The sequence below is a fragment of the Phaethon aethereus genome (assembly GCF_964289735.1).
Source record: "Phaethon aethereus genome assembly, chromosome: 1".
NCBI classification, from domain to species: Eukaryota; Metazoa; Chordata; class Aves; order Phaethontiformes; family Phaethontidae; genus Phaethon; species Phaethon aethereus.
In genome coordinates, this window is record NC_138575.1 from 55,920,156 (window position 1) to 55,948,018 (window position 27,863).

The 27,863-nt window shown below is 46.5% G+C and overlaps 1 protein-coding gene across 1 annotated transcript in view; it reads right to left on the minus strand.

Annotated features, from left to right (window-relative positions):
- Positions 1-27,863, minus strand: part of GRIN2B (glutamate ionotropic receptor NMDA type subunit 2B) — a gene marked incomplete at its 5' end in the record, with an annotated part of 168,268 nt that overhangs the window by 20,692 nt on the left and 119,713 nt on the right. The window contains 5 exons of the mRNA XM_082010807.1: positions 3,615-3,844; positions 6,754-6,879; positions 8,432-8,585; positions 9,255-9,426; positions 9,744-9,952. Of these exons, the coding sequence (XP_081866933.1) occupies positions 3,615-3,844; positions 6,754-6,879; positions 8,432-8,585; positions 9,255-9,426; positions 9,744-9,952 (891 nt within the window). The remainder of the gene's footprint in view (positions 1-3,614; positions 3,845-6,753; positions 6,880-8,431; positions 8,586-9,254; positions 9,427-9,743; positions 9,953-27,863) is intronic.

The window sequence follows — 27,863 nt, forward strand, 5'->3', positions numbered from 1 at the left end:
CTATTTTTTTTATCATTATTATTATTAACCTACTGCATTCTGAATTATTTTATTTAAATGCCCTGCTGGCTGTCCACATTTGCTTTTATCCTGTTACCACTGTATATGAATGGAAATTACGTATAGCTATTAGATTATTTCACACATTAGTTCATTTTATATAATCTTTCCTGTATTTACTGCCTTCGTTAGACTGAAACACCGCAGGCACTTGTGTCTCTAACGCGTCTGAAGCTCTCCGGTTATTGGAAATAGGGCTGTACCTCCCGACTACAGTCAAGATGAAATCCAGACCCAGAGCCGACTGCAGCGTTCCACGACAGGCCGCCTTACCCGCGGGGCTTTCGCAGGGGCTCGGGGCCATCGCAGCCCCCCAGATGGACCCCGGAGGGACGCAGCCTGGCGGCTCTACCCTGCCTGGGACCACATCCCGCCGCCCCACCGCGCCCGCTGCGGGTGCCGGCCTGGCACCCGTGCGGGAGGAGAGCGGCTCGGCGTGCCGTGAGCGCAGGGAGCTGGAAGGGAGATGCTGTCAGAGCAGCTCGTTGCCTGCGGGACTCGCGGGGCCAGCGCTGCTCTCGGGGAGGTGCGGGTTCATCCTCCCTCAAACTGCTCGCGGCTGCACCGGCGTTAAGAGCCGCAGCTTGAGGTACGACCTAGCAGCTGCAAGGGCGAACATGAGGTGGGTTCCGGAGCCAGCTCTGGCAGCAGTTTTGGGCCAGCTGAGCACAAAGGGGTGGCACTCAGCAGGATGAGCGTCGCCTGGGCCAGAGAGAGAGCGGCAGAGGTCCCTGGGCTGGGTGCAGGGAGCCTCCAGCCACCCTCAGCCCAGCATACTGCCCTGGCACAGAGGTGTCTGCTCCAGCCCAGCTCAGCCAGGCCTGCTAAAGCGTCCACACAGCACAGCAGGGACATGGCATTAGGAAGCCAATGCTGGGGCACAGCCAAGACACCGTCCAAGTCCTTAGACAGCTGGAGCGGTTCGGCCTGCTTTTGTGGGGAAGCGGCCGGTCAGCAGCCGCAGGCACCTCTCGGAGTGGCTGTTCCCAGGCAAGGCCGAAGGCAGAGGGTCCAAAGAGACCCTCAGGGTGGCTGTCACAGGGTGTTGCCAGCCTGACCTTGACAAGCATCCTCCAGCCAGGCACAGTAATGGATTTTGTGAGTGCATCTGGCATTTTGGCTGCTGTACACACCTTCCCCAGGTACTGTCATGCTATACAGGCATTTGCAAGCAGATCTGGGTCTAGGCAAGTAGGAACAGTACCCCTTAAAATAACCAGTCCTCTGCCTGTAGGATTACACCTTCTGCTGACTCCTTGTGCTGGACCCAGCTGCCCTTGCCAGCTGATGTAGCGGGCCAGGAGGTTGATCTGCCTCCCTTCTGCTGTGGACAGCAGATCACTCCCTGGAGATAAAAGAGACTGGAAGCTACCGTTGTTCCTCTTGGCCACCTGGCATTGGTCGGTGACTGCCTACTCTGAAAATCTGAACCGGCTAATTTAATGTAAGGAGGCGGGAAAAGAGAGGAAGAGCACAGGACACTTCCATCTCCCCTGCACGTGGCTGCAACCCTGCATCCTGGCCACGCAGTGCATTGAGGGGGTGAGCGAACTGCAAGCAGTATGTGGGCTTTGGAAGAGGGAAAAGAGGCGATTCAGAAGATTGAATTCTTCCCAAACCAGGGCATCGTGAAGCAGCATGACAGATGCCTGGATGGCTGCTCTTAAATTCTGCAGGGCCCTCTGCACATCCAGAGAGTGGAAATCCATGAGCCCAGTAGATCAAACTCATTCACTCAAATCTTTTGGATTGTGATATTCCCACCTGTCTCTATTCTCCAGAGGCAGCAGTTGGCCTTCAGTTTTTACCAGCCAATTTTCATCTGATTCCAGATGCTCTGGTAGATCATAATTTTATCCAAATGTTGCACTTGCACTAGCAGCTGTGTTTGAGGCATACTGCAATAATCTGAATATGTACTGTGTCCTTTGTCTTCCCCAAGAAACAAAGCACATAGTCTTTAGGATAGCAAAAACAAACACAGGTATGTTGGCAAAGAAAAGTAGAAGAAAATGACATCAAGCCAATACACACAGGCGGCCCTACAGCGAAATTGACTAAAATACACCCAGAGACCTGTATCCAAAGGCTCTATGAAGCTCCAGGAGTCACCGCTTTCAATTGATATTTCATGCACATATCTCTGCAGGTATGAAGAATATCTTGAAAAACATGAGAATGAAAGCGTGGAGCTCTTCATGAGCCTCGGCACAGCCTGAAACAATAGATCATAGGTATGAACTATCCCATTTAGCTCAGACAGTTGAAAACCTAATGATGACAAACTAATGTTAACGCTGATAGGGCTGGCTGGTTTTGAACAGCGCCTTTCAGTCTGAGGGAGTCCACAGCTTCTAAGGAGCCTCCGCAACAACCTCCACCTGGCAGAAAAGCATCCTCCCCCCCTCCCCAATACAGCACATTGCAAATGTGGAGACAGCATGAAACAAATTGAGGTAGAAATTAAAACAAATAACAGGAGCACTTTTGCACGGATTGTATTATTCAGTGTCGTATTTCATGCCAGGAAAAAACAACAAAAGGGAAAAAAAAGCTCTTAAAAATTAATTCGCCACAGAATTTCCAGCCTGCTGCACAGGACACTGTATACACAGGGGGCCTGGCCACAATTTATTTCTAGACTATCATGGGGGACACAAGAGACAGTAATGATAACCAGCCCAGCAGTACAAACTGACACTTGCAGTCCTCTTCTTTCTGCTATCCCGAATAGCAGTTTGTGTGACTATTGCTATTTGGTTGCCCTACAATGGCAGGACCCCTTAAGCAGCCCCAGTGACTGAGTTAACAAATTCAGCATGGGCAGTCGAGCCTCACAACACTCAATTCCTTGTGAGTAATCTTTCCACGAAACAAAAATAAAGCTGTGTGCAAAGCTTCAGACCCTCATGCACCAAACAGTGTTACCCTGCATGCATGAGTGATCTCCTCAGTGTGCAGAGCCCAGCAAAAGCAAATGCTCTGTGAGGACAAAATGCAGCACATGTAAACAAGGCAGCAAAGCACACTCTGAACAGGAAATTATTTCTTGTGCTAAGCTTCCGAAGGCCTCGAAAAAATGACAGTATAACTTCAAATGCAAACAATAGTAAATCATCAAAGTCACTCTGATTTACTCCCACGGGCAGAACCTTTCCCTCTAATAAACTAACAGATCATATTTGCTAGCCTAATGGCCAGCGTTCCCGCACCGACAATTATTTCATTCTGAAAATACAGGTTACATATCCATTATACACATCATCTCCAAAGCTCCATTAATTCATTTCTTGCTGAAAATCAAGGTGTGGTTTGGGATCATGCAAGCAAGCACAGTTCAGTTCTGTTTCTAATTCATTCTTGAAGTGCTTAAAACATGTAAAAATGCAACTGAATACCAACAAAGAGCAATTGTGGTATTTAAGCTAGGGACTAAAGATATGATGTGACGCTGAAAAAAACCTGAACACCTTCCCAGTAAAAGCAAAGAAGAGAGGGTAGAGCAGCCTCTTCTGTGGAAAAGGCTGCTTTGGGGGTTTGGTTGGATCCATTACCTTTTTGTCGCTCAAGCCAGACACCTGGTCCACGTATTCCTCTTGGATCATGAAGGCAGCCAGGTTGGCAGTGTAGCTGGCCAGAAAGATGACAGCAAAGAAGGCCCACACCGACACCATGATCTTGCTAGTGGTACCCTTGGGATTCTGCACTGGCACAGAGTTGTTGAACACCAGCCCCCACAGCAACCAGATAGCTTTGCCAATGGTGAAAGAGGGACCTCCGGGCTCTGGAGTGATGGAGAAACATCATCCCACAGTGAGCATCTCAGAGTAAGTGGTCTGCATTTCTATTCACATACACATCTTGACTTCAGAGTTAAAAGCAGTATCTATTCTCACATGCGAGATCAATGACCGCAGCTGCGGTCCCCTATGTTCATGGCACCATAATTCAGCAAAGTACGACCCTGAAAAATTATTTTTTTAAAATGTCCTCAGGCTTCCATATTTATTCTGTCTCAAAGATTTCCACTGAAACCTTATACAACGGCTTTTTTTGTATCTGATTGGAGCAGCTAAAAGCCCAAACATTACATTTTGGTTCAAGTGTTGTCACCATAAATAGAGTTTGCTCAGAAAAATTCTATCCTCGTTTCTAGCAATACAACAGCGATGTTGTCCTTGAACTCCCAGCATACACCTGTGAAAAACATGGTCTTCACTGTACTTGTATCGGTGCAAGGAAGAGCACCATCTGAAAAAACAAGGCTCTACAAATACCTCTGCAAGAGGGTTTTATTACTCAATCTGCTGCAGACACACAAGCCAGAGAAGAACACAGATCCCTCTCCCCATGTTCGGTGCCTAAAGTACGTAACAAGTGACATAAACTCTGGTCTATCTCAGGAAAATAGCAGCTCTGCCCCAGACAGTCAAGGAGCAGATCCAGTGTTTTAAAAGCTGCTATTTTCCCCTTATGCAATTTTCAGCATGGAAGCTCCCTCATACCCCAAAAGCCATGTGTGCTCATGAAACACTGAGCCTGAGAACTTGTGAAATCCTGCCTGTCTCCCAGCAGTCTCATATCCCTGGCATATGCTGGGTCCCTTAGTGGGACCAAAACTTGCTCAGCTTGAGCACAAAGAGGAGCTGTCAGGGAGACTGCAGATAGAATTACTCCAAGGATCCTGCTTCAGACACGAAGAAGACCCTCTTAGGACAAGAGCCCTCTGGCACAGTTCAAGGGTCTGTCACTTTTCCAATGGTGCCAACCGGGTTCTGCAGCCTTTTGGGTTAGCATCCCATGTTTTATCTTCTCCCTTGGGTAGGCTGACTGGTGCCTAGTGCTGCTGCCAGTGGTTAAGGTTGGCTCCAGCAGAGGAACAAAAGGAAAGAAAACTTTGACACTCCTCTCCAAAGCCCTGAGCCAGGAATAACATAGATCATCTGAAAGCACTAACTGTGTTACTCTAAATACAAATGAAAGGTACAAGGGACTCATTTTGCACCCTGGGAACAGCACACCAAGTTCAAAGCAAAATCATCACCTGGCAAAACTGGAGTCTCTAGATGCCAGGGAGACAAAGTTGCTGTAAGAAGCATAGTTTGGCAGTCCTTGTCTTTTTACATGCTGAAGTAGTAGCTTTATATCCCTCTGTACGTAATAAGCCCCAAGACACACAGGTGCAAGGCCTACATCACCCCATGTGCCTTCACAGTTACTTTGTCAGCCACAAACCAAGACAGCAATGGGAGCCTCCAATCCAAACCAGGGACCCAGAATCCTTCTGAGGTCTCCAACTCTGAGTGCCCCAAAACCAACCCAACATCATTTAGGGGCTAGATGAGGGCATGCCCACCTGACCCTGGAAAGAAAATCTCGGTGTCCATAAAGAGAAAATGAAGGTGTGGGAGGCAGGGGTATGCTGTCGTAGACTAGTTCAAATGCAGCTAAGGTAACATTAGCCAGAGCGTTCATTACCAAACAAGCATTGCAGTCTCTGCAGCAGATTTCTCCATCTTCATGTTATATCTGTCGGGGATAATATCTGCCTGATCATGCAGCACTGTTCATAATTACTCAGAAATACTGGTACTTGCAGCTGCAGTTCAGCTAACTTAATACCTGTGCAACTGCACACCTGTACTAAGAACTGCTTCCAGTTCCACAGCTGTATTAATATCTCTCCAGAGAGAGTCACAGATTTAACAGTATTTACTTGTGTCCACAGATCCATGTGGTTATGATCAGCTGCCATAAAGGCCTTCCACAGGTCCCTGTTAAGAGAGAAGTTCTCCACTTCCCCATATATGTGGTTCTGCCTGCATTCTTATTAACACTTTTTTTTCCACTCCCCTCTAATTTGATGGCATAAATTCACTCAAAGCACTAGACTGGGGAGCAAATGAGTGCATTTTCCAATAGCTGTCTCTCTCCCATTATTCTGAACAGACCAATAAACCCAGAAAGGTTTGAAGGGATGATTCAATATGGGGTGAAGATATGGAGATGACAGAAGGCTCAACTTTCTAACTGCCTTCATGCCAACAAGGCAAAAAAGGTTGTCTCTTAGGCTGTCTGTCCACCCTCTTTTCAGGCTGTCTTCTGAAGACCAGAACCACAGAGATGGGTCACTAACTTGTTCCTATCTTTCCTGCTGCCCTTGCAAAATAATCCATCACTCACTCCCGGGAGAATGAGCTTTCCACTTTCTCAGTTGGCCTTAGCAAGCTAGAGAGCCAAGTGGGGGATGGGCATGCCCAGGTGACAGGAATCTGGAGGACATAACACTACACTGGGAGGCCAGCAGAGCGGCTTGCTCTCCAGGGAGACATAGCACTGACCGGATAGATTGACAGCACTGAGCCCTCTGATTGCCTCAGAGCATGCAGCACTGTGGGCACTGCCTGCACTGGCTACCAGGACCCAGTTTCCCTCAATGAGAAACAAGTTGGAGCTGGTGCGTGCTTTAGAGATGAAAGGCGACACAGCTCTGTCTCCCGAGCCAAGCAAATTATCCATTCTACACATCTGCTCTCTTCAGAGCCTTTTTTCTGCCTCCATCCCTGCCCTCTTCTGAATGCAGAGCTCAGGGTGGGCTAGATCCATATCATGTTCAAGGCAAAGGAAACACCGTGATGAAGGAACCGGGATTGAAAGCAAGAGAGGATCATGGCAAGGCGGGACCCCCCTTACCTCTGCCATCAGCAAGGCACCGATTATAGCCCACAGGGCTGAAGTACTCAAAGACAAAGACGGCCACCGCAGAGATGATAAGCAGCATCACAAACATCATCACCCATACGTCAGCACTGAAAGGCTCTGGAGAGGAAGAGAAAACCATGGTGAAAGACCTGATACACCACCTCACCCCTCCCTCATCTCCTTTGCTCTCCAGAGCACCCCAGTGAGAGCTTGGGGCAAACTGGGCTGGGAAAAACCAGAAGTTACAACAAAGCCTTCGACTTGAGTCTGAAAAACTTCTTGAACTGGGATACATGTAGTTTCTGTCACAGTAATGACTGCATTCCTTCTTACTGTTACATTTGTGACACACGGCTCCATCTGGAACTACATGCAGCCATTGTGGCATGCATTGATAAAATAAAATGCATTGATAAAAGATTGTTTCCAGGAAGTTCTCCAGCACCATCTGGAGAGAGTGGGGAAAATCAAGCAGAACTGGCAGAGTTTCAGACAAGCATCCAACTTTCAAGATGCTATTGAGCCAAAAAGCATCTCCACATTTCTGAGGTTCAGACATAATGATAGTAGTTTTTTCAGCTGCTCCATTCCTGTAGCAATGGGAATGCTGGCTCATTCTAGAAATGTTAGCATTCATATCCTGCACTGGATCTCTGCCAGGTTTTCTCCTTCTCCAAGCCTGAGCAGATAAAGATGGGACTGAACCAGATCAAAGAAACTTAGAACTTTGCTCCAGACTATAGCTAATATTGCAGCCTCAGATGAATTGCAATTTAACATTTTGGAGTTAACTTTATCATTGCTTTTACATACCACAGCAATATTGGTGGGCTTGGCTAAAGGCAAAAACTCCTGAAGAGGTAGTAGTCATGAAACTCCTACTTAAAGAGGTTTGGAAAAATTTCTTTACCCATAGAAAGTTATTTCTGTTTGTAAATGTTGTCAGGATGCTGGCAGAGAGCAGACAGTAATTATATAACTCATATATTGTGTTTCCTGCATCATAAAGCATTTTATAAAGCCAAATAGTAGATACTAGGAAGGCATGGGTGTCTTGGGGAAATGCAGTATTATTTCTGCATTCTCTGATCACCCTCCACCATCAAAGGACATTAGAAATCACTTTATTGGAAAACACGGTGTCAGCGCAGAACTGATGGCTCAGCTCTTCTTGAAAAAGCTCTATTAGATCTCTTAACTTCTACCAGTTACTCTGTCAAGGGAGGGTCAAATTAATACCTTTTTTACAAACCGTGTCTCTCAAAGTGCAACAGTTTCTCGCTAAGTGTTATCACTAAGTGCTATGGCATACCAGCTATAAGGTTTGAATCAATTTTCTTCTGGCCTACACTCCTTGAACATGCTATTAATTGAGTCACTGAGAAACCACATGCTGCAGAGTAGGTGACAACTCTGAGTGAGGCCATTCTTTGCTGGGATTTGGCATACAATTGCTGAGAAATGTCTTGGGACTCCTCAGCAGTGCCTGTTTGCATTTGCCTGAATTTTGCTTGCTTGGGATTTAGAACTAAAACATCACAGTTTATTTTTATATGCCTGTACCACAGGTACTCCCAAAAAGGGACCTTCAGGCTAAGAATCACAAGCAACCTTCACCTACTTTTTGAGGAACACTGGGTGAAGCTTTAATTTTAGATTAAAATGATACCTAAGAAGGCAGAAGGTGAGACAGTTCCATTGCTACGTGACACCATGACGCTGATTCCCGTCTCAATGAAGGGCACAGAGAAATCCACCACTTCTGAACGTTCCTCATTAATGGTGAGGGATCCCACAGCCATATAGGCCCGTTTGGTGACGACCTGAAGGAAGGAAAGGAAGAGATCATACACAGACCCGAGGCACCTCTCAAACACCGCAGCCAAGACCCTTCTCACGTTCCTGCCTTTCCACAGTCCTTTTATTCCTGTAATCCCATTCCCTATATTGTTTCTATCATCTCTCCTTCCTAATCTTTCATCAGGACACCTTCTTCTTTCAGGAAATCTATAGACATTAATCTTCCCCTCAAAGCTGGTATATGTATAAAAAATAAATCCGCAGAGGTTTTAGGATAAACACATCATCCACTGAGAAGACGTCTTATCTCATTTTTCTGTCCTTGCTTTCTCCTCCCTCTAACACTGCAAAGTCTTATTTCATTCTTTATGCACCTTATATACCATCTAAGTATAATCTAGGTTGCAGCCTCTGTGGTGCATGGATATCACCCTCTTTCTTTGACTGTGAAGGCCAAATTTATGACACTATAGAGAATAATAATTAATCATCGAACAGGAAAGGTAGTCATGGTCAGAGTGTCAGAGCAGATTAATTCACTCAATGCCCAGAAAGAATCCAGACCAATCATTTCTACAGAGTCACCTCCGTCCCTGCCCCAGAAGGGGATCTAACAATGACGGGAGACCAGACCTGACCCATGTCACCCAGCCCGGGGATGAAGCCCACCATGCCCTCCTTTTGCTGCTGACCTCTCCAATCATTCCATTCCACGTCCCATTGATCTTTTTCCCGTGCTTGCCGTTAGTCACCAAGTAGAGGTCATAGGTGAACTTGACAGACTTTGAGATTTTCTTGAGGATGTCAATGCAGAAACCCTTGCAACATTTCTTCATGTAATCTGGCTCCTCATCAGTTTTGTTCCTGAATCATCACAACAATAATGGGTTAAAAGACTGGGGAAAACTCCCTTGATTCTCTTCTGTTGTCAGTATGCAATCCCCCTCCCACAATATAATGTGAAGAATTTCACTCGTGCTATCCGTGCTGGAGGGTGAAGGGACACACTATGATGATTTGCCCAAAGGGGCCAGTCATGAATGGACACAGGCCAGGCTGGGCAAACAGGTGACTTTTCTAAAAAGGATTATCAGGGTGTGATGATATTGGCCCAACAGACTCTCTACATTCTGCTGAGAAGGGAGAGCCCAATAGGAGGAGAAAAACCTAGGGGTGCATACTCGGTCACTATGCGTTTTTGGCACGGGACTGTGTTCCTCATGCAGGTGCCACTTAGAGGGTCCACATTCTCCACAATGACGAACGGTGCCTCTTCCAAGGTCACAATACTCAGGTGATCGTCTTCACGTTCCTCAGAGTCGGGATACAGCTCAAAGCGGGGCCACACATAATACTTCATCTGCAACTTTTTTTCCTTCCATTTGCCCACCTGTGGAGACACAAACCACAGAAGATAGACATATAGCTGCCCCATCCCTCTGCATCAACCACAGCTCCCACAGGCCTTGGCAGGAGGACCACTCTGGAGTACCCAAGCTCACGGCTCATGTAAGATGAGGACATTTCTGGGGAGAAGGCTCTGAGTAAGTGGGTTCAAACCAGGGGGAAGTGGAGGACAAGAAAGGTGTCTGGGTTGTCTCATCTCTGTGATGGTCTCACCCTCTGGGAGAGTGAGTGGATTACCAGGGGAATACCATAACCATGGTGTCTCATCATAACCACGATGTCTTTCAACTTTCTCAGCCAAACAACAGGAACAGAGCTTGTTGCCTCCTGAGATGTTGACTTCAGCCTACTAGCCACAATAAAAATGGGTTTTCTCCTGCGAAAAAAGAGGAGAAATATATACAAATGCTGAAACGAATGTAATTTTGAAACAGAGAAATTGAAATAATATTTTCACTTGAAAAAGTCAAAACAGAACTTCTTTATGTTTTGAAAATTTTGTCTTCATTTGTTTTCAGTGAAATTCATCAAAAAGATTCATTTTAGCCAAACTTGATTTTGTCCAGAAATAACTCCTCCTTCTGGAAAAAGGTTGCCCATTCCTAGTCAGGATTGAGTTCATCCAAGAGACAGGCAACTGAAGAGGGAAATGTTCTGCATTTTCAGGAGTGTCTTCACAGGAGAACATAAACAGAGATGCTTGCTAACAGTAGTTCTTGCTATGTCTTGCTAAGGCCTTACTGAAGTACCTGCTTTTGTCCTTTCACAATGACTTTGTTACATACCTTAGCTGGAAAGAAGGAATTGCTTTGTGTTTCTGACACAATAAAAATAAAATCAAAAAGCATCTATGATTTTTTAATCTTGCTATTTTTCCATATGTATATATTGCAATTTTAGATCTTTTAATTTCCCATTTCTTAAGCCAACAAAGATCATATCTTCAGCAGTCAGAAAAGGTGGGGGGGAACTCAGTTGCCTTATACCTACTGCCACAAATAAGAGTTGTTTTGAAGCCACTCCAGTCCCTGAAGAGATAATAGGTGTAGCACATCCACTGCCCATGGTAGACCATTACTTGCAAAAATCCCAGGAAAAGAAAAAACCTGAACATCAACTATGCTTTCAACTATCAAAGTCTTGCCTTATTCTCAATTCCCCCCATCACCGTTGACACTAATTAACACCTTGGCTGGCAGCTGAAGCTGAGAGGGCAAGAAATTAAATGGGCTTTAGAAGTTCCTGCATGATCCTCAAGGACAGCCCTCCAGGCCAGGGTTGAGACACGTTGACTTGATGGCCAGGGCAGCGTGGGTGTGTGGGAAGCTCGCACAACTGCTCTTAGTGGTGTACCTGCTTGGTGGGTAAACAGAAAAGCTTAATTCCACTGCAATCCAACACCCCTCCCACCACCTCCAAATTTCAGTCATTTATGTATTTAAATGACAGGACAGGAGGGAGAAGCACTTATTAGAGGCTCATTAGGTGCCAGCAGTTATTCTGTGAAACTCAAAGCCCAGCTGGGGTTTGGCATTTGAGAGCAGCTAGAATTCACATAAAACACTTGTCACCTTCAAAACAAAAAAACAAACGCTTCATCTGGCCATGAAAGAAAAATCCACTCTGGGGGCTTGAAGAGGGGGGAGAGGAAAGAAGGCAGAAGAAATCAGCCAGAGACAGCAGCCGCCCCATCCATCCCTGCAGCATGAACACAGCACCCCCGTGAGGGCAAGGCAGTGCGTTTTGTAAGAAGGGTGTGAAGTGGCTGGGAAGCTGGTCTTACCTTCCCAAGGTAAAAAGAACTTACCACCAGCAACTGGTAAAAAATGCCAAGGAGAGCTTGCCCCTAATGTTCTCTCCACCCATGGAGTCACACTGTTTGGACCAGCAAGTGGGGTACACAGCTATTTTTCTTCTGTCTCTCTCTTTATTTTGTTGTTGTTGGTTTTTTTTATTGTTGTTGTTACTTGAGTGGGCGGGGAGGAGTTGTTTTAATTTTTAAATACACTTTGAGCAGTAGGTGAAAGCTGGCAGCCTGGTAGCTAGCCCCGGGAACTAGTGTTGGCCGGTGGCCCGTTTTGTCCACAAAAGACAGGTAATGTTGTCTAGGGCAGCAGATGGCCTGTACTCATGCTAATATCTAAGCCAGGATGAGGAGAGTCCATTTCTGAGGGAATAAAGAGCATATACTCACATGCTCACCCAGGGTCTGCTCAACCCTGGACTTCCCACTCGTTGACCAAGCAGGTCAATTCATCATCATCTGCGCCAGAGATTTCTGCAGTGCAACTTTAGCCCTCAAGTAACTGAGCTCAAATCCCCAAAACCAGTTCAGTGAAGCAACCAGACAAACAGAGTAACTGCACATACGGGGCTCAGCAAGGACCAGTGATTAAGATGCTGCACAGAACAGCCCAGACTTCAGCTCAGTAACATTAACTTATCACAGGAATAAGTGGTTGATGAAAGAGACATCTTGCAGTATCTCAGCAGCACTTAGATATCACAGTAATAGGCATGATACAAACCCCTAAGTGATAAATTAGATCAGATAGGCAAACCCAACTTGTAATTACCCAGAAGTTCTCTGGGACAGAAAGGGGAGTTCATAAGGCTGTCTGCCAGGCACGTTTCACAGTATTGTACTACACGGACAACATTATGAAATTAGGATAACAATGACAGTCTTGCCACAGCCTCCTGTGCACTGAAGAACCTAACCTGCAAATACAATAGTACACATCCTTTCCTTATTATCCCAATAAAATTGTTATAAATTGTCCAAAAAGGAGGAAAAACAGGATGTAAGGGAATGTTCTGACATAAATTTTCAAATTAACTATGGAGTGTCTCAAGAATACGTGCAAATACTATGTTTCATTGCTAACCTGAATGATCAGGCATGTCATATACTTGCAGACATGTACAGATATGAATAAGCAAAGTCAGAAAAGCTTTGTGAATTAAGAGGGGGCAGACTTCTTTACATGCTCATGCATGCAAGGGTCAAATGCATGTGCATGTAGTTAGAGTGGGCTTAAGCAACCTGTGGGCAAGGACAGTGAGGATAATAAGAAACACCACATGTGCAGAGGATGGAGACATTGTAAGAGAGAGAAAACACAAATGTGCATTGTATGCTAGATAATCTGCCATGAAAGGGAAGGAGCAATTCACTGTGGGGACAGAGGTTAGCCACAACAGAATTAAATGTCACAGATTTGTCTAGGTAATGATCCCTGCTCTTAAAGAATATAACCTGCCAAGCTGTGCAGAGCAGAGCAAGGCACTTCTGAAGTATCAGGGTATTTGGTATTAACAGCTTGTGAACTGTTATTACTTAGATTTTGCTCAGTGCTTGCCTCAGCAAAAACAGGAAAAATAAACCGTCCCAGACATCCTACATATTTGTCACCCTGCAGTTTCAAGACCCACTGGGCGTTCTCAATCAGAGTCTAGTCATTCAGACTCCCACCAGGAGCCCTGGAGGGACGTAGAATCACAGCAAAAGTAAGGGTGCCAGGGATCTTTAAAACCCCCTTTCTAATAGTATTCTCCAATCCCTAGGTATGTTCCTGCATGCCAGGGCAGGGCTCCTAAGAGCCAGAATTTCACCTTAACTTCCCCTTGCTCTGTCTGTACCACATCTGAACTTATCAAGAAAAGAAAGTCACTTCTGTTTGGGCATGAATTTGGAGGTGTTGACGGCAGGGAGCAGCTACCTTTTACCTTAAATATAAGATCCCACTTTGCATAACAAGCTGATGGAAGTAGAAGTCCAATACCTTTGCAAAGAAAGAAAGTGAGGGCTACTGTAAAAAAAAAGTCAACCATATATGCTATTGGTTTGTCTCAGTATATAAGCTATCCCATGCAGACAAAAGGCAAGATTGCCTATGCAAGGGGAAAATAAGTGAGAGCCTTCCGAAAGCCTTCCAGCAGGCTGGCAAATTGCCTTAACCGCGGTATAATGCAGACAGAATAAAAGTGTTCTGCAGTATGTTAATGCGCATCTTTAATGAAAGGTGTATCATATTAGCTCCCTGAAACTAATCCTTAACAGAGGCTTTTCTCTCCTTCCAAGGGAAGCTAAGGCTTGTGACAGCCATTTGTGGCAGATGTTTGTCTAACCTGTCCTCACACTGACAGAGAGCCCACGGTCTCTGTGGGCAGTCTATTCCAGTGCTTAACTATCCTTCCCATTAAAAGTTTTTTTTTTCCTGATATCTAACCTAAATCTTCTTGCTGCAATTTATACCAGGAGAGTATATTTCCTTATTCTTCTAAATGTGCTCTTTTCAGTGTTACCAGGTCAGTAAGATATTTATAACACAGAGGAGTTGGTAGTCTCATTCAATGGATATGCTACAGTGGCAAAAGCAACTGCCCGTGCAGATGACCAGCACCCGGTCTCACCATTTACAAAATCCTCACCTGGATGGATAGTACGGATAAGTACAAGCTACTCCCATGAACTTCCAAAATTGTCTGTTCTAGCCAGGGCAGAAGCCAATCTCGGAGGTCCTCATAGTATGTGCCAAGGCAGGACTTCAAAATACAAGAGCATCTGGAGAAACCTCTAGCTAATGTCAACAGATGGAAAACCAAAACCTCCTAGAAATCTGGCTTTCAAGGACTACGTAGCAGAATGCAATTCTGGATAAAAACAGAAATGTTCAGATACACTTCTTAGGCAAGAAAATGCCATCTCAGAGGCACTGTATTCATATTTGGGGTGAAGGTTCAGGGGAAAGCCTGAACCTTCAGGTACTTTTTTTTCAACAGGCTGCAGAAGAACTATGTCTGGGCAAAGTCTTCAGATAGTTTTTATTTCATTCAGGCTCCAATTTGCACTATGCCTTGCACCACTCTCTTTTCATTTAAAATCTTCTCTCGCTTCCTGCCACTCCTGAAAAGCGAAAGGAACAAAAGAAATTTGGTTTCCTTTGCAGAACAAAAGAAAGACCATTCCAAACTCACTTGGGACTTGAACTGCTTTCTGCATTTCTCCAAAAGTACAATGTTTCCTCCCTTATTACGTTGGGTTTTTTTCCAGGAGCTGAGGGGCTTGTTCATTCCAGTGGAGAAGGCAACATCACAGAGCATGGGTTAGGAGGCAGAAATTCCCTATTCCACCAGGGACCTCTGGAATCTGATTTGCACCCTTGTGCCTCCACTCCACATTGTGTAAAATGGAGACAATGGTCTGTTTTCACCTCTGGAGTGCACTGGGTAGATAAATGCAGAAAAGGCCAGGAGGCTCACAAATAGATACACACATATGTCTAGAGCAAGATGAACGAACATACACAGCATGTATTTGTGGATGGTGTAAATGTGAAAAAATCCTGTCTTTTATCTTTGCTGTCAGACAGTTAACTGGAAAAAGCTTATGTAACTTCTACACCTGATTTTAATGCATGAAAAAGGGAAGATCAAATATAGAGAAGGTAAAGGTAGGATGTTGGGCAGCAGGCAGAAAATAGCAGTGTTATTGGTAATATAGCTGATGGAAAAGCATACCTTACCCCTCTGGGAAGCAGAGAGAGTCCAGAGAGAAATGAGAGTCTTGTCAGTACAGTTTGTACAGATCCTGAATGAGGACATGGGAAAACCAGAATAACTGGGCAGGACCTGAAAAGGGCTACTGTAGGAATAATAGAAACACCATAGAAATAGCAGTTTTAACTGGGACACTGCCAATGGAAGTATGCACTGCTCAGGGTACATAAAAGTAAAGGTAAACCTGGCGGATGCTTTTGTAACCTTAATGCTGCAATTAGTTGTGAAGAAATAAAGCATGCATAAATAAAGTGTAATCATTTGGAATTGAGATAGTTTTTGGAAGGCTGGTGCAAGATATTCCACCAGGTCTTAACTACAGAGATCTACTGTAGCTCCACAGGCTTGGCTTTCAGTCTGGATAGAGAGGTCATTACTGTTATTAAAGAGAAATTATATCCGGAACTAAATTATTATGGGAAACTTTAGCTTCGTAGAGATAAGGTGGAGAACAAATGCAAATTTAGCAGCAGCACCTTGATGTCTTTTTTTTCTGTATCTGATAGTTGACACATTTCTTCACCCCAAAATTACTCAACAGGCAATAGGTCATGCTGTTTTACACTCACTTTGGGCAAAGCAGTGAGGAACCTTACAGAAAAGCTAGTTATCAGAAATAACCTTGGATTGAGCGATTAGGGGAACAGAGAGCCTGCCTTAAAGGAGGAGATTAAAAAGCTTGTTTAACCTAGATAAATGAAAGCCAAGAGGGGATATGACGGCTCTGTATAAATAAAGGGGGGACAGATACACAAGGGAGGAAGAAAAGGTTTTTTTAAGCAGAAAAAAAAAAGTTGGTACAAGAACAACTGGTTGTGAGGAAATTGCCTTGAAAAAAAATATGGATTTTAACTATCAGAGGAGGGACGTTCTGGAATAGCTGCCCAAAAGGAGCTGTGAAAACAAATAAAATAGGGTTAGGAAGAAGCACAACTGGTTTGTATAGGGCTATATGATGTTGCCTAGAGCAGCAGGGATGGAGCCAGATGAGCCTTTCCAGTCCAGTGGCCTTAAGTAAGCAGAAGCAAGAGGATGAATTTCTTTGTGGAAAAGCTTTTCTCCTTGACTTTTCAGCCTGCAGATGTCAAGACTCAGTCTTAATCATTACACCCCTGTCCTACAGGTAACCTACATGAACACAAAGACTTGTTAATTGTTATCTCTACCTCCTAGGCTCATACTTCCCTCATTCAGCAGCAAAACCTTCTCCAGTGCCCTGAGAATAGAACATTCCTCTTAGCCTTCAGCCAAGCTGGTTAAGTCATGACACTCACACTTACAGTTCTGACATCACAGCCATTACCAAATGTATAATTCCTGTGATGCTACAGGTCTGTATCCTCACATAGATTGGTTTACAGCAGGTGGGGAAGAGATGCCACGGAGAGCAAAAATCTCATGTTTACAGACACTTAGGGTGATTAATTAGCCACATCAGCCAAAGCAGACAAGAAATGGTTGTGAATGCTCCACATGCAAAATTAATTAACACAGAAACAACACTCCTTCCTGAACTTCAAGTTCACCTTCCACAACCACCTGGGGAAGGATGCTTTCTTCACTGCACCTGCAGAAGCAGGAATTGCTTCTAACAGCCTTTCAGTTAAACAGGTAGGCTGCAGGAGATAGTGGAATTTTCTTCCCTCTATATTTATATAGCACCTAGCATATACCAGAGAGAAGCTCAGCTTAGAATACAGACAGGGTGAAGTACTTGCTCTTGCTTTACACCTCATTCAGGGAATAAAAGCTCTTTGCAGAAACACAGTCCCCCAGCTCACTGAGGTCTGGCATTTACACAGCTCTTGCCATTTTTGCTGAAACATTTCCTTCCTGGTGCATTTATATGCTTTTTGCAGTTGCTGAGGTTCTGTCCCCTGCCATGATTAGCTTGAGAAGGTTAATGAGATATACTTTGACCACTTCTGACTTCTGCAAAGTCAGTGAACCATGGAGCTCCACTGGTGTCACAGAAAGGTCAGAGCTGTGAGAATGCAAAGTGTTTGCCTTGGTAAATCATTCCTCCAAATCAGAAGGTAGCAAGAGATCATTACAGGCATAAAACCAGCTGGGATCACCTGATAGCTCACTCTGGAAGATGGTGGTGTTCTTGGTGGTGATGTTAACTTGGTAGCCCAGGAAGTGGTTCATCCAGGCAAGGCTGGGTCATGCAGGAGCAGCATGGTTTCCAGGGGGACATACTTGTTCAAGGTCCTCAGTGCAGCCTGATGTACACCAAACCATGATTTATGGAAATGCAGACTGCAATCAGCACAGGCACAATTAGGAGACATGAGGGGAGAGGTTAGAGGAAGCTGTTCATGGTGGTGTGGGCTGTGATCTGAGTAGGCTGGAGATGTAACTCAGCAAAGCCATAGCTTCTGGCGGGGGGCAAATCAGGTGTTAGGATTTTGGAAGAAGAATTAGAAAAAAATTTGTATCTTATCATACACTGCAGACTGACTGTTCCATCCAACCTAACCCACCTCTAGCTAACAGGCAGTGACAGCACCTGACTCAGGCTCTTCAGTAAAGTTGCATCCTTAGAGCCATTGCACCGTTCTGAAATGACTCTGTGAGGAGAGGGGAGCTTAATATAATGTCCTGCCCTCCAGCAACATCAGTCTATTCTGAATCTGGTCTGAGAAATAGAATATAAATCCAGGGAGCTTATATTGCCCCTATCCTTGCTCATCTAAGGTGAAAGGTTTCATCTTGAGCATCTCTACTGCTCTCCTCTGCAGAACCGTGGGGCAGGCGCACATGTAGCAGGGATACTGGTAAGGTAGCATGTTTTGTGTCACAGGGGGCTTAGGAATCACAAACATGTAAAGAAAAATGTGTTTTTATGTGCACATATAGGCATCTAAATGCTTTATGAAAGCATTTCGCGGTCTCTAGGAGTGCATCCGCATTGTGCAGGTGTGTGTCTGTATCCAGTACGTGTCCATGCATGTAATGCCCTGTCTAACGATTTTTCCCCTTGGTTTTCCCTGTTGAGTGCTGGGCTTGGGTTTGCATTTTGCTGAGCTTTCATTTCTTTCACTCAGACTTTTTTTTCCCCCTAGAACACGTTAGCGGGAGGGATGGGCTTGCCAATTCATACTGCAGTCTGGGAGATGGTTTAGAGTTTCGGCTGGTAAATGGGTCCTGTACAGCGGTGTACAGAACCCTGACGTGTGTTCCCCTGTGCAGTAACACCTACTCCTTACGCAGGGCGCATAACTCTCCCGGCATCCCTTGGGACCTGAGGCTGAAGGAATGTTTAAAAATGCAGATCCAGAGGAAGGCCAAAAATGTTTCCTTGTGCTGAGAAAAGCTGAATGTCGAAGCAGACCCCGGCAGGCTTAGGAGAGGAGGCAACACAAAGAGAGGCGGTGGGTTGCCTAAACCTCACTGGTTTCTGAGCTGCGCAAGCACGACCAAAGGCACCGCTTAGAAAAGCATCTCCGAGAATATCAGAGAGATCCTTTCACTTTCCCCCGGGGGATGTCGCAGCGGGTGAAACATCCCCAGTACACCAGCCAGAGCCCCTGCCACCTGCACGGCAGCCCCCCACCGCCCCGGCGCAGAGGTGCACGCTTGCCGAGAGGCACTGGCGGCACGGCGGCGGGCACACCCCGCCACAGACAGACGCAGTGTGCTCAGCTCTTCTCTCGCTGGTGAAAAGGGGAGGAACACGCCTCCTCCAGAGGAATTACTGCACGTGTTGGGAGCAAGATTTCGGGGAAGGCAGTCACAGAGCTGCATGCTCTTGTTCCTTTCTTCTCCCACCACAACGAGATCTGGGCAGGCAATTGCAAGTGCTGTCCCCACCCGTCGCACACCTTTGCCCAGATCCTGGCCCTGGATTCACACTGGCATAGCCACCGCCAGCCCCACCGCCTCCGCACCTTCAAGGTGCACAGCTGCATCCCCCCCCAAGCTGGCACATGGCAGAGGGCCTCGTGCACTGCACCGCGGCTATCCCAAGGGGTAGCCAACCGAGCCACTGCTCCAAGTTGTCACCAGATCTCCAAACTGAGTACAAACACCAGCTCCGCTCTGCACCCTGGCTCTCTGCCAGGTCTCTTCACTTGGCTTCGCAAAGGGGCCAGACGGTAAGCAAAACTGTGGGATAGGGGCACCCAGGGACACCCTTGCTGCATTCCCTCTAACCCGTGTGTGGTTAAGGGGGCTGCTCTCTGGCATCCCTGCACCTTTTCTTATCCACAGTCTCCCTTGACTGTCTCTGTGGAGAAGGCATGGAGATAACCTCATGCCCCGACTCAGTTTTCCCCTCCCTCCTCCTTTCTTTTATTCACTCAGGTGCTCCCCAACAAACAGGGAACAGGGGATGGGTGCTGGGGAAGCAGAAGCAGCAGACAGCCTCTGCCTCACTTGTGTGAGCAGAAAGGGACAGTGGTCCCTCATGCCCCGGCTCACCAGCACCCCACATCCCGCCCACCCATGGTCCTGCCTCCCGTCACTGGTGTGCACCCATGGACATGGTCCCCACTGCACAGACTGTCTCCTCACTGCTGTCTCCATCATGTCTTCAGTCTGCTGCCCTGCTGACCCCGTGCCAGGACCGGCCACAGGAGTGAGACCACTGCAAGCGGTGGAGAAACCCGCACGGACGGGGGAATAACTTATGGTGTGATTTCCCCTCCATCTCAGCTCCGACTGACTTAGAGCAGAGCTGGGTGGCTTGTCCCCAACCCAACACTGCCCAAATAATAGCCTCACCTCTCTCCTGAAATTAAGTGCTGGTCCAAACGGCAGCAGTGTCAGCGCTGCGTGCCTCCGCCAGCAGCGAGCATTGCCAGGGTACTTCTGTCCATGCTGCTGCAGACCAACTCATCATACGGTGGGGCTGCCAGGCTGCCCGGAGCTGGGGTGGGCTGTACGCCCCAGCTGGAGACTCCTGCCTTAGGAGCTCATGCTCCAGCCTCTCTAGTGGATGAGAGCTCCAGAAAGAGAGCCCATGAGCTTCAGGACCCCCACCTGACCCACTGCTACAGCCAAGCACTGCGCTTTACTTGAAAACCATGGCACTCTGCAGTGAGAGCTCTGTGAGCAGCAGGGAGCGGCTCTGCCGGAGGTTTTGCTCCTTTCCCATCCCATACACAGGCGCAGACACACACACACAGAGGTACCCCCAGCAGCAGTTATGCTAAGCTGATCTGGGCTTGGAGTCCAGGCAGAACTGCCAAGGGCCCAGCAGAGGCCATCTGGGCTGCAAGTCATCTCCATGCAAAAGGAGCACAATCAGACCTGAGTACGGATAGAGAGAGAGGTAACCTTGAAATCAGCGATTTGGGAAGGAGAGAGGAAGCTATGTATTTGCCAACCCCAGCTAGCAAAGAAGGGTTAAGCCAAGGACGGCTTTCTTGGGAGTATGGCCTTAGGGAGATAAAATCCTCCCCTTCTCTCAGCCCTGATGGACGTTGGGCGCACCTATTTTTCAAAGATTTGTCTGCCATTTTATGCCTAAACATGTCAACACAAAGCAGATCTTGTGCCATTCCCTTTCTGCAGCCTAAAAGTAGGCAGTCTTGGAGACATAAGATGAAGCTAAGGCTCTCAGCAGGTTGCAAAAGGTCTTTTGTGGCATATGTAAGTCCACATGTGGAATGATTTCTTGCAGTCTGGAATTAGCTGAATGACTTCATGAGTGTATTTAAATGTGTGTGTACTGTGTAGTTACCTCTATTATAAAGGGAATAAGTAGTAAGCCTGTAATTAGGTTCTCTGACACTTGCCATTACAAGACTCTTCAGGCAGGTTTGGTGAGAAAGCCAACATCTCTATGTTTTGCAACAGGCGTTTGAAAGTCAGCAGGGAAAAAACCCTGAGGCTAAGGACATGAATTTTACTTTGGCCCATCAAATTTCATTCACTCTTAACTGCATTATAAACTGTTAAATAATCATAATTTCTTTTCTGTCCCTTTCTTGCAGAAATCCTGGCAGACAGCCCAAACAGCATCTGAGCATAAACATTTCAAGAGCTAAGCCCATCAATCCAGTAAATCAGTGGGGCCATCCCCACCAGTACCACAGCCAGTACAAGGAACACCTCAGCTTCTGCAGAGCAATGGAAAGGCAAAAGCTTGATCAGACTGACTACAAAATGTGGACAAGCCACCCAGGTTCTCCTCTATCTTTTAAATGGGCCCCACTGTGAAAAGGTCACTTGCACTCCACTAGGATGCAGAAGAAAGGCAAACCAGTTTGAGCTGTCATGACTGCCCATGGAACAAGTACAGGTTAGTCACTGGGTTGAGCAGTCAGACTTGGTGCTGAAGGCTCAGCATGCATGAGAATGAACAATATATTTCTACAGAAAAGATATTGGGTTTTCCCCTTAAAAACAAAACATACACACACACAAAAACATAAGTACAGTACACTAAAGGAACTTTATTTAGGTTGAAATATTAGGAAATGGCAGGTTTACGGTTTCCTTTTCAGCCTTTCTTCCATCCCACTTGTGTGTGCACATTTTTGTTCAAGTTTTAATTAATGAGTACCTGCAACTCTCTCCATGGGGTCCCTGCTTCAATCCTTGTACTGCAAAGAAACTTGAAGGAGCAGAATTAAGGTGGCCTGGGAAACAAGACTGGCATTTCCTAGCTTGACTTCACAAGCTAAAAATGAAATCACTGTTCTTTTATTTTCTGTATGCAATTGCTTATACAGCTTGAATGTGCATGAGCTCTTACAAAACCAATAAATGGGCCAAGAAAGTATCAGTGAAGATGGAAAAAGAGCTATCCATGAATCACCAAGCATTGGCAGAGGAGAGAAGAATAAAGAAACGGCGATGGACAGCAAACCAATCAACCAATGTAGAGATTATGCAATCCCATTTTATGACGAAAGAAACAGCACTGACCTTGCCAAGGCGTTGAACAAGGCAAAGTAGAAGCCAGATTGGAAGGGAGCATTGGAGAGAGGTGGAAGAGGGTGAAGCTGGCAGGTCCTTCGTGGCCGTGGTGCCCAGAAGATGAGGAAAGGAAGGCACTAATCAGGCAGATTATGCTGCAGGCAGGTTTCTCACATTGCAGCAATATCCTTGCAACAGGCTCAGGGAGAGAGAGGGCTGGTGTGCACAGAAGGTATGGACAGGACCAAGCTGGTCTGGTCTCTGTAATCTTAGAGTAGAAGCACAAGGGTGGGGGTAGATGGCATGGGGACACCAAGCCAGTTACAGTCTAGATGCTGTCTAGCCATGTTAGCCCAGCAGGGCTAAGCTGAGAGCCGAGGCGGCTTGCCAGGCTCACGCAGCTGCCTTGCACCACGCCGTGCTGCTGCGTCCCCGTGGCGCTGCGCTGCACGGTGTGGATTTACCATCACAAGCCTATGTCAGCACGGGCAACGCGTAGCTGGGTTTCACAGGGAAAATGCCCTAAGCAGCTGCAGCAGCTGTGCAGAGAGCAGATGCTTTCTCCCCAAATGCCCGGGAGTGAAGGGACCCAAGTGCTGGCTGTAATCTTGTCCTGTGCTTACTCTGTGACCTTAAGCAAGCCACTGAAGCTTTCTGAAGCTCAGTTTTCCCTCTATAAAAGGCTCTTAATAATCCATCCCACCTTGCAAGGGGGGTGAACAGGGACCTAACAGCTGGGAGCAAATGACAGAAGTCAGTAATGGTAAGGAGATGCCTCAGCTCATCCATTCCAGAGGAGATCGTGCAGCTCAGGGCTGCACCTACAGCGCCCTCACACCCCACGTCAGAGGAAGGAGCTTCACCATAGAAGTGCGACGGTTACTGCAGAGCGGCCACGCGCGCCAGCAGTCAGCAATGGAGATCGTGCTGATTAATGATGGAGTGGCAGCACCACAGGCATGTGGATCGACAGCTGTAAGAGGAACGGCAGGACTTTATACGGTACTCACTAAGGACTAGTTTGGGATCAGGAGATTAGCTAAAGCTCAAGAGCACATTCTTGGGTTCTCTCCAGCTGCTCTGGAAGCTGAAGTGGCACAAGTGACCAGGCAGCTGTCTTTTCTGGCTCTCTGAAGATACCTTTGCTGGAAGACGAAGCACAGTGATGCTCGAGCTGGCACAGCGGTGCTCAGCCCTGCCCCTTCCAGCCTTCAGGAAGCAGACCCACCTCACCTCCCATGTTCAACATAAAGCTCAATCAGCTGAGGCCCCAGGCCACAGCTCTCCCTCGTGGCTCTGAAGCAACCTCTCTTCCACCCCAGGACCCCATGAAGTAGGTCTCCATACACTGCGGAGATGTGGAGATGTGTTTGGGAGGGAGGCTGCAACGCCCTCGGAGGGCAGGATCATTTCTCCTGTCCTGCCCTTCTCAGATCCCTCCTCCAAAGACTCTCCTCAGCTGCATCTGAGAGCTGTGGCTAACCAACATGGTGCTGTCTTGCACAAGGAAATGGACGGAGCTTCTAAGACCTGAACAGGAGAAAGAGCCTTGGAGAAGGACCAACTGATCAGCAGTCCTCAGTGATGAGACAGTCACTGTGGGGGGTGGCCTGCCAGGTGCAGAGCAGTCCCACGGCCAGCCCAAGGCACATACAAGTGCAAATTTGCCTCAGTGCCAACTTTAGCCCTGCTTGCTTTTCTGCTCTTCCAAGAATAGCCAGTAAGCCAGGCCTTACCCTTCTTGCGACAGAAAAGATCATGCTTACGACTGAACATTTATCCCTTCCAGTCTACTGATTATTTCACCAGGCAACCTTAACATTCCATTAATATCAGTCTTTGTGGAGCTAAATATATACACTAAGCACATATACAAATACATATAAATACGTCTCTATCTAGCAGAGGATCCAATTAAGTGAATATGTTACGCCTTAGCAATTAATGAATTCAACAAGCTGAGTTGCCTCTTGCATATGATTAAAGTTCAAGCAATATCAATTACAACAGCAAAAAGATTCCAGATTTTCCTACGTGCTATCTACAAAGAGATTGTTAACACTTAAATCGATGGGCAAATTCAAGTGTGCTTGCAAACCTTGGGAAACTCATCTTCCCAATGACATACAGCCTGTCCTTCAACTCATGGTAGCCTGTTCTTGCCTGCAGTATCTCAGACCATTCCTGACTTCTCATATATCTTTCTGCAGCATTTTCTGGATGGCAGGTCTGTAAAAATACTGGTGGTGTATAGGTCAAAAGAAAATTCCACAACTGAACAGAGCTAGCTCTCTAAACACTTGACTGGTGCAAATGCTTTCTTTGTATTCAGTTGACAATTTTTTGTTTGCATTTATATGTGTGTAAGTGTGCGTTTGTGTGCACACATGTGTGTGTGTTCTTTTGTACATTAATCTTTTTCCAGGACAAGGCTTTTTCATGCAGTTTCTGCCTCTCAGCAATAGACAAAACCAAGCCCTCCAGGGACTGCTCGTTCCCTCCTTCTCTCACAGTACCCCTCCTCTGTGTTCATAAGACATTCCCCAGGGGCAAGTTCTACATAAATAAATATTTACGTAGCCACTAAACCACACGGAAGATGCAGAAAAGCACACGAGGGACTTGGCTGCACTATTCAGGGCACAGAGGGGAAAGAACAGAGGCATGGCTTGGAGGGTTGGGAAAAGACAAATGGTGATGAGATTCTGAACTGGAAACACAGCCGTCCCCTTCTCTTCCCTGACCCAGCCGGCACAGCAGGTTGGTTTTCACCCTGAGACCAGAGCTGATATAATACAAGTCTGTGTTAATACAGCTGCACAAATCCAAAAAACAAGAATGTGCCTTATTAGGAGGCTAGTAGAGGAAAGAGCCTTTGACTGAGACACCAAAGACACAGCTAAATAACTGTACTTCTAATGTTGAGTCTTTTTTATTTTAGCTGTTCCATTTTTCTCCTCGTTTGTTGTCACACTCCAGAAAGAGGCCTTGAATACCCAGGAGCAAGTTGGAGGCTCCTTTCTGGGCACTGGTTGGGTCTGGCGCAGACAGAGGCCAGTCCTGGTTGCCGCTGAGCTGGGTATGAGGAGGGACAGCTGGCCACCCTCCAAAACCCTGCAGCCACTCGCCCACCGCCATCCCTGCTATGTGGGTCAGCAGAGGCTGCTAAATCGATGGTTCCTTCCAGGCTCACCAGCTTGTGGATCCTATACCCATGCAGAATTATTTGTGTCTACACCCCACAGCACTACAGATTTCACAATTCTCCATGAGATATCCAAGAATAAAGTTTGGATCTTTTCTAGACTACTTGAGAAACACTGGTTTGAAAGTGGGTATTATAGGGAATAGGGTATAAAATTGGCCACTTACACCTCAAACTACCATCTTCCATGGGTGACATAAGTAATAGCCATATAAAATATGCCATACCCCAGGAAACCACACACCATTTGTATGCTTCCCAACATATCCAGAAGAGCTAAAAAGCCCTTAGAAAATCCAGTCAAGAGCCAGTTTCTTGTAGAGCTCTGGGAGCACACTCTGGCATACACACAGAGCCCACAGCAGGCACCAGCAGACTTGAAGGACCACTTGTATGGTCAGAGTAGGACATTTTTTGCACACTGGCATGCAGCTGTCAGAGGATGATGCTTCAGAGAGATTTGGAAATCTTTCCTTCAGGAGTATGTCCTAGATTTTTCACTTCCCCAGAGAGCTGAAAAGGTCAAGAAAGGCTCCCTTTCAGGTTCATTAGTTTTATTTTCTCCTCTAGGTACAAAGATGCTGGCTGCTATTTGAGTTGTGGTAGGGAGCAAGCCGTCAATAAGAGCTTTGGGTCCAAAGTGAATGCAACCAGCCAAAGCCGATTCGTCCCTCTGTTTCAGCAATTTCTGCAGGTTTTCTTCTGCCTCAGCAGAGTGTTTTTATCACCATTTCACCCTGCTCCACATCAGTGTCCTTTGGGGAAGGGAGACACTTTGGGGAAGAAGTTCCTTATTGATAATGAGAAAATAACGTACCCACTCTGCATATAGACATCAAAAAATGCAGCCTTTGCACATACACAAACAAGTGTGCTCAACAGGAATGAGAGGGGATGGTTTCTTACCTGAACCCTGTGCAATAGGCATAAAGAAATGTACATCCTTCCCTAGGCAGCCTTCTTGCATCACAGGGAAAAGCGACCTGCCTCTCAGAAATTTGGAGAGTGAGAAGAGCCAGCAGTATCCACCAGAGCAGTAGGTGGAGGTGGCCTGTCAGTGTGGTGTGTACCACTGAACATGAGAGACTGGCCCATTCCTTCCATCCATTCCCACTTCTCTGTAAGCAGAGTGGAAAATGAAAACACCCTTACTACAAATAGTCATCCAGATGTCAAAGCATAACTGCATTTGCGCAGTTGGGATCCCTTGGGATTTTTCACCCCACACAGCCGTCACAGCTGATGATTCCCCAAAGTGGCTGCTGCATTGTCAGGCTCCTTGCAGTTTGCTTTCTCTGTGGCATCAAGCCCTTTCCACCCATCACCTTCTCCCTGTCTGTGATTACCACTGCCTGTCAGCACTGCAGTAAATATGTGTATATTTCTCTCCTAAAAAATGCAGACTTTCTGATCAGAGCAGACACTAATGTAGAGAACAAACAGGACTTTTTGACAGGCTCACCTGCTCCACTTACTATGCATGAAATTACCTGCGTCTAAGAACTTTTTTCTGCTTCCTGCAGGAGGTTATTGCACTTCTACAACTGTGACATTGTAAAGCTGCTGTTATATGTGCCCATGATCTTACAGGTTAGGAAAAAGTCAGGTATCATATGAGAACTGAACAAGATATCTCCAAAAAACACAAGTCCGATGACATACAGCAAGCAGCGCAGCAGGACTGAGTGAAGGAGAGCTCTGTGCTCCAACTCCTGGGCGTAGGTAAGCAAACTACTGCCGGAAAGACTGGCTTTTTGGGGAGGAACACAGCCAGGTTCCTGACTCCACTTTGTCATCAGCAATGCAGGTCTGAGGTATGGGATTAGGACCCAGGTCTGTTGACCTTCATGGACTATCATGGTCCTGCTCTCTGCCTTACTCTAACGTCTTTTCACTTTGGCTGTGACAACGCCTCTCAGACCTCCACCCCCTGCACATCCATTCAAAAGGCTATTTCAGAGATCATTTCCCTGATACCATTTTTCCCCTTTCTTTTCAGTCTTCCTGTGCCTCCCTTCTTAGCTGCCTCTTTTCCAAGCCACTTGATGCCTCTAATCCCTCAGTCAGTAAGAAAATGTGAATGCTGACCTGCTCCACTTTCTTCAGCAGCTTTTCGGAGACCCACGTAGCTTTCTTCAGTTTTGGCCTTCTTCTTGAGAGAGGTCCCATGAATACCAGTGATGTCAAACCTTCACCCATTTTCCCCTCATATTCCCCTAGCATGTCAGTGTAAAAATATTCACTGCCATCAGTGGAT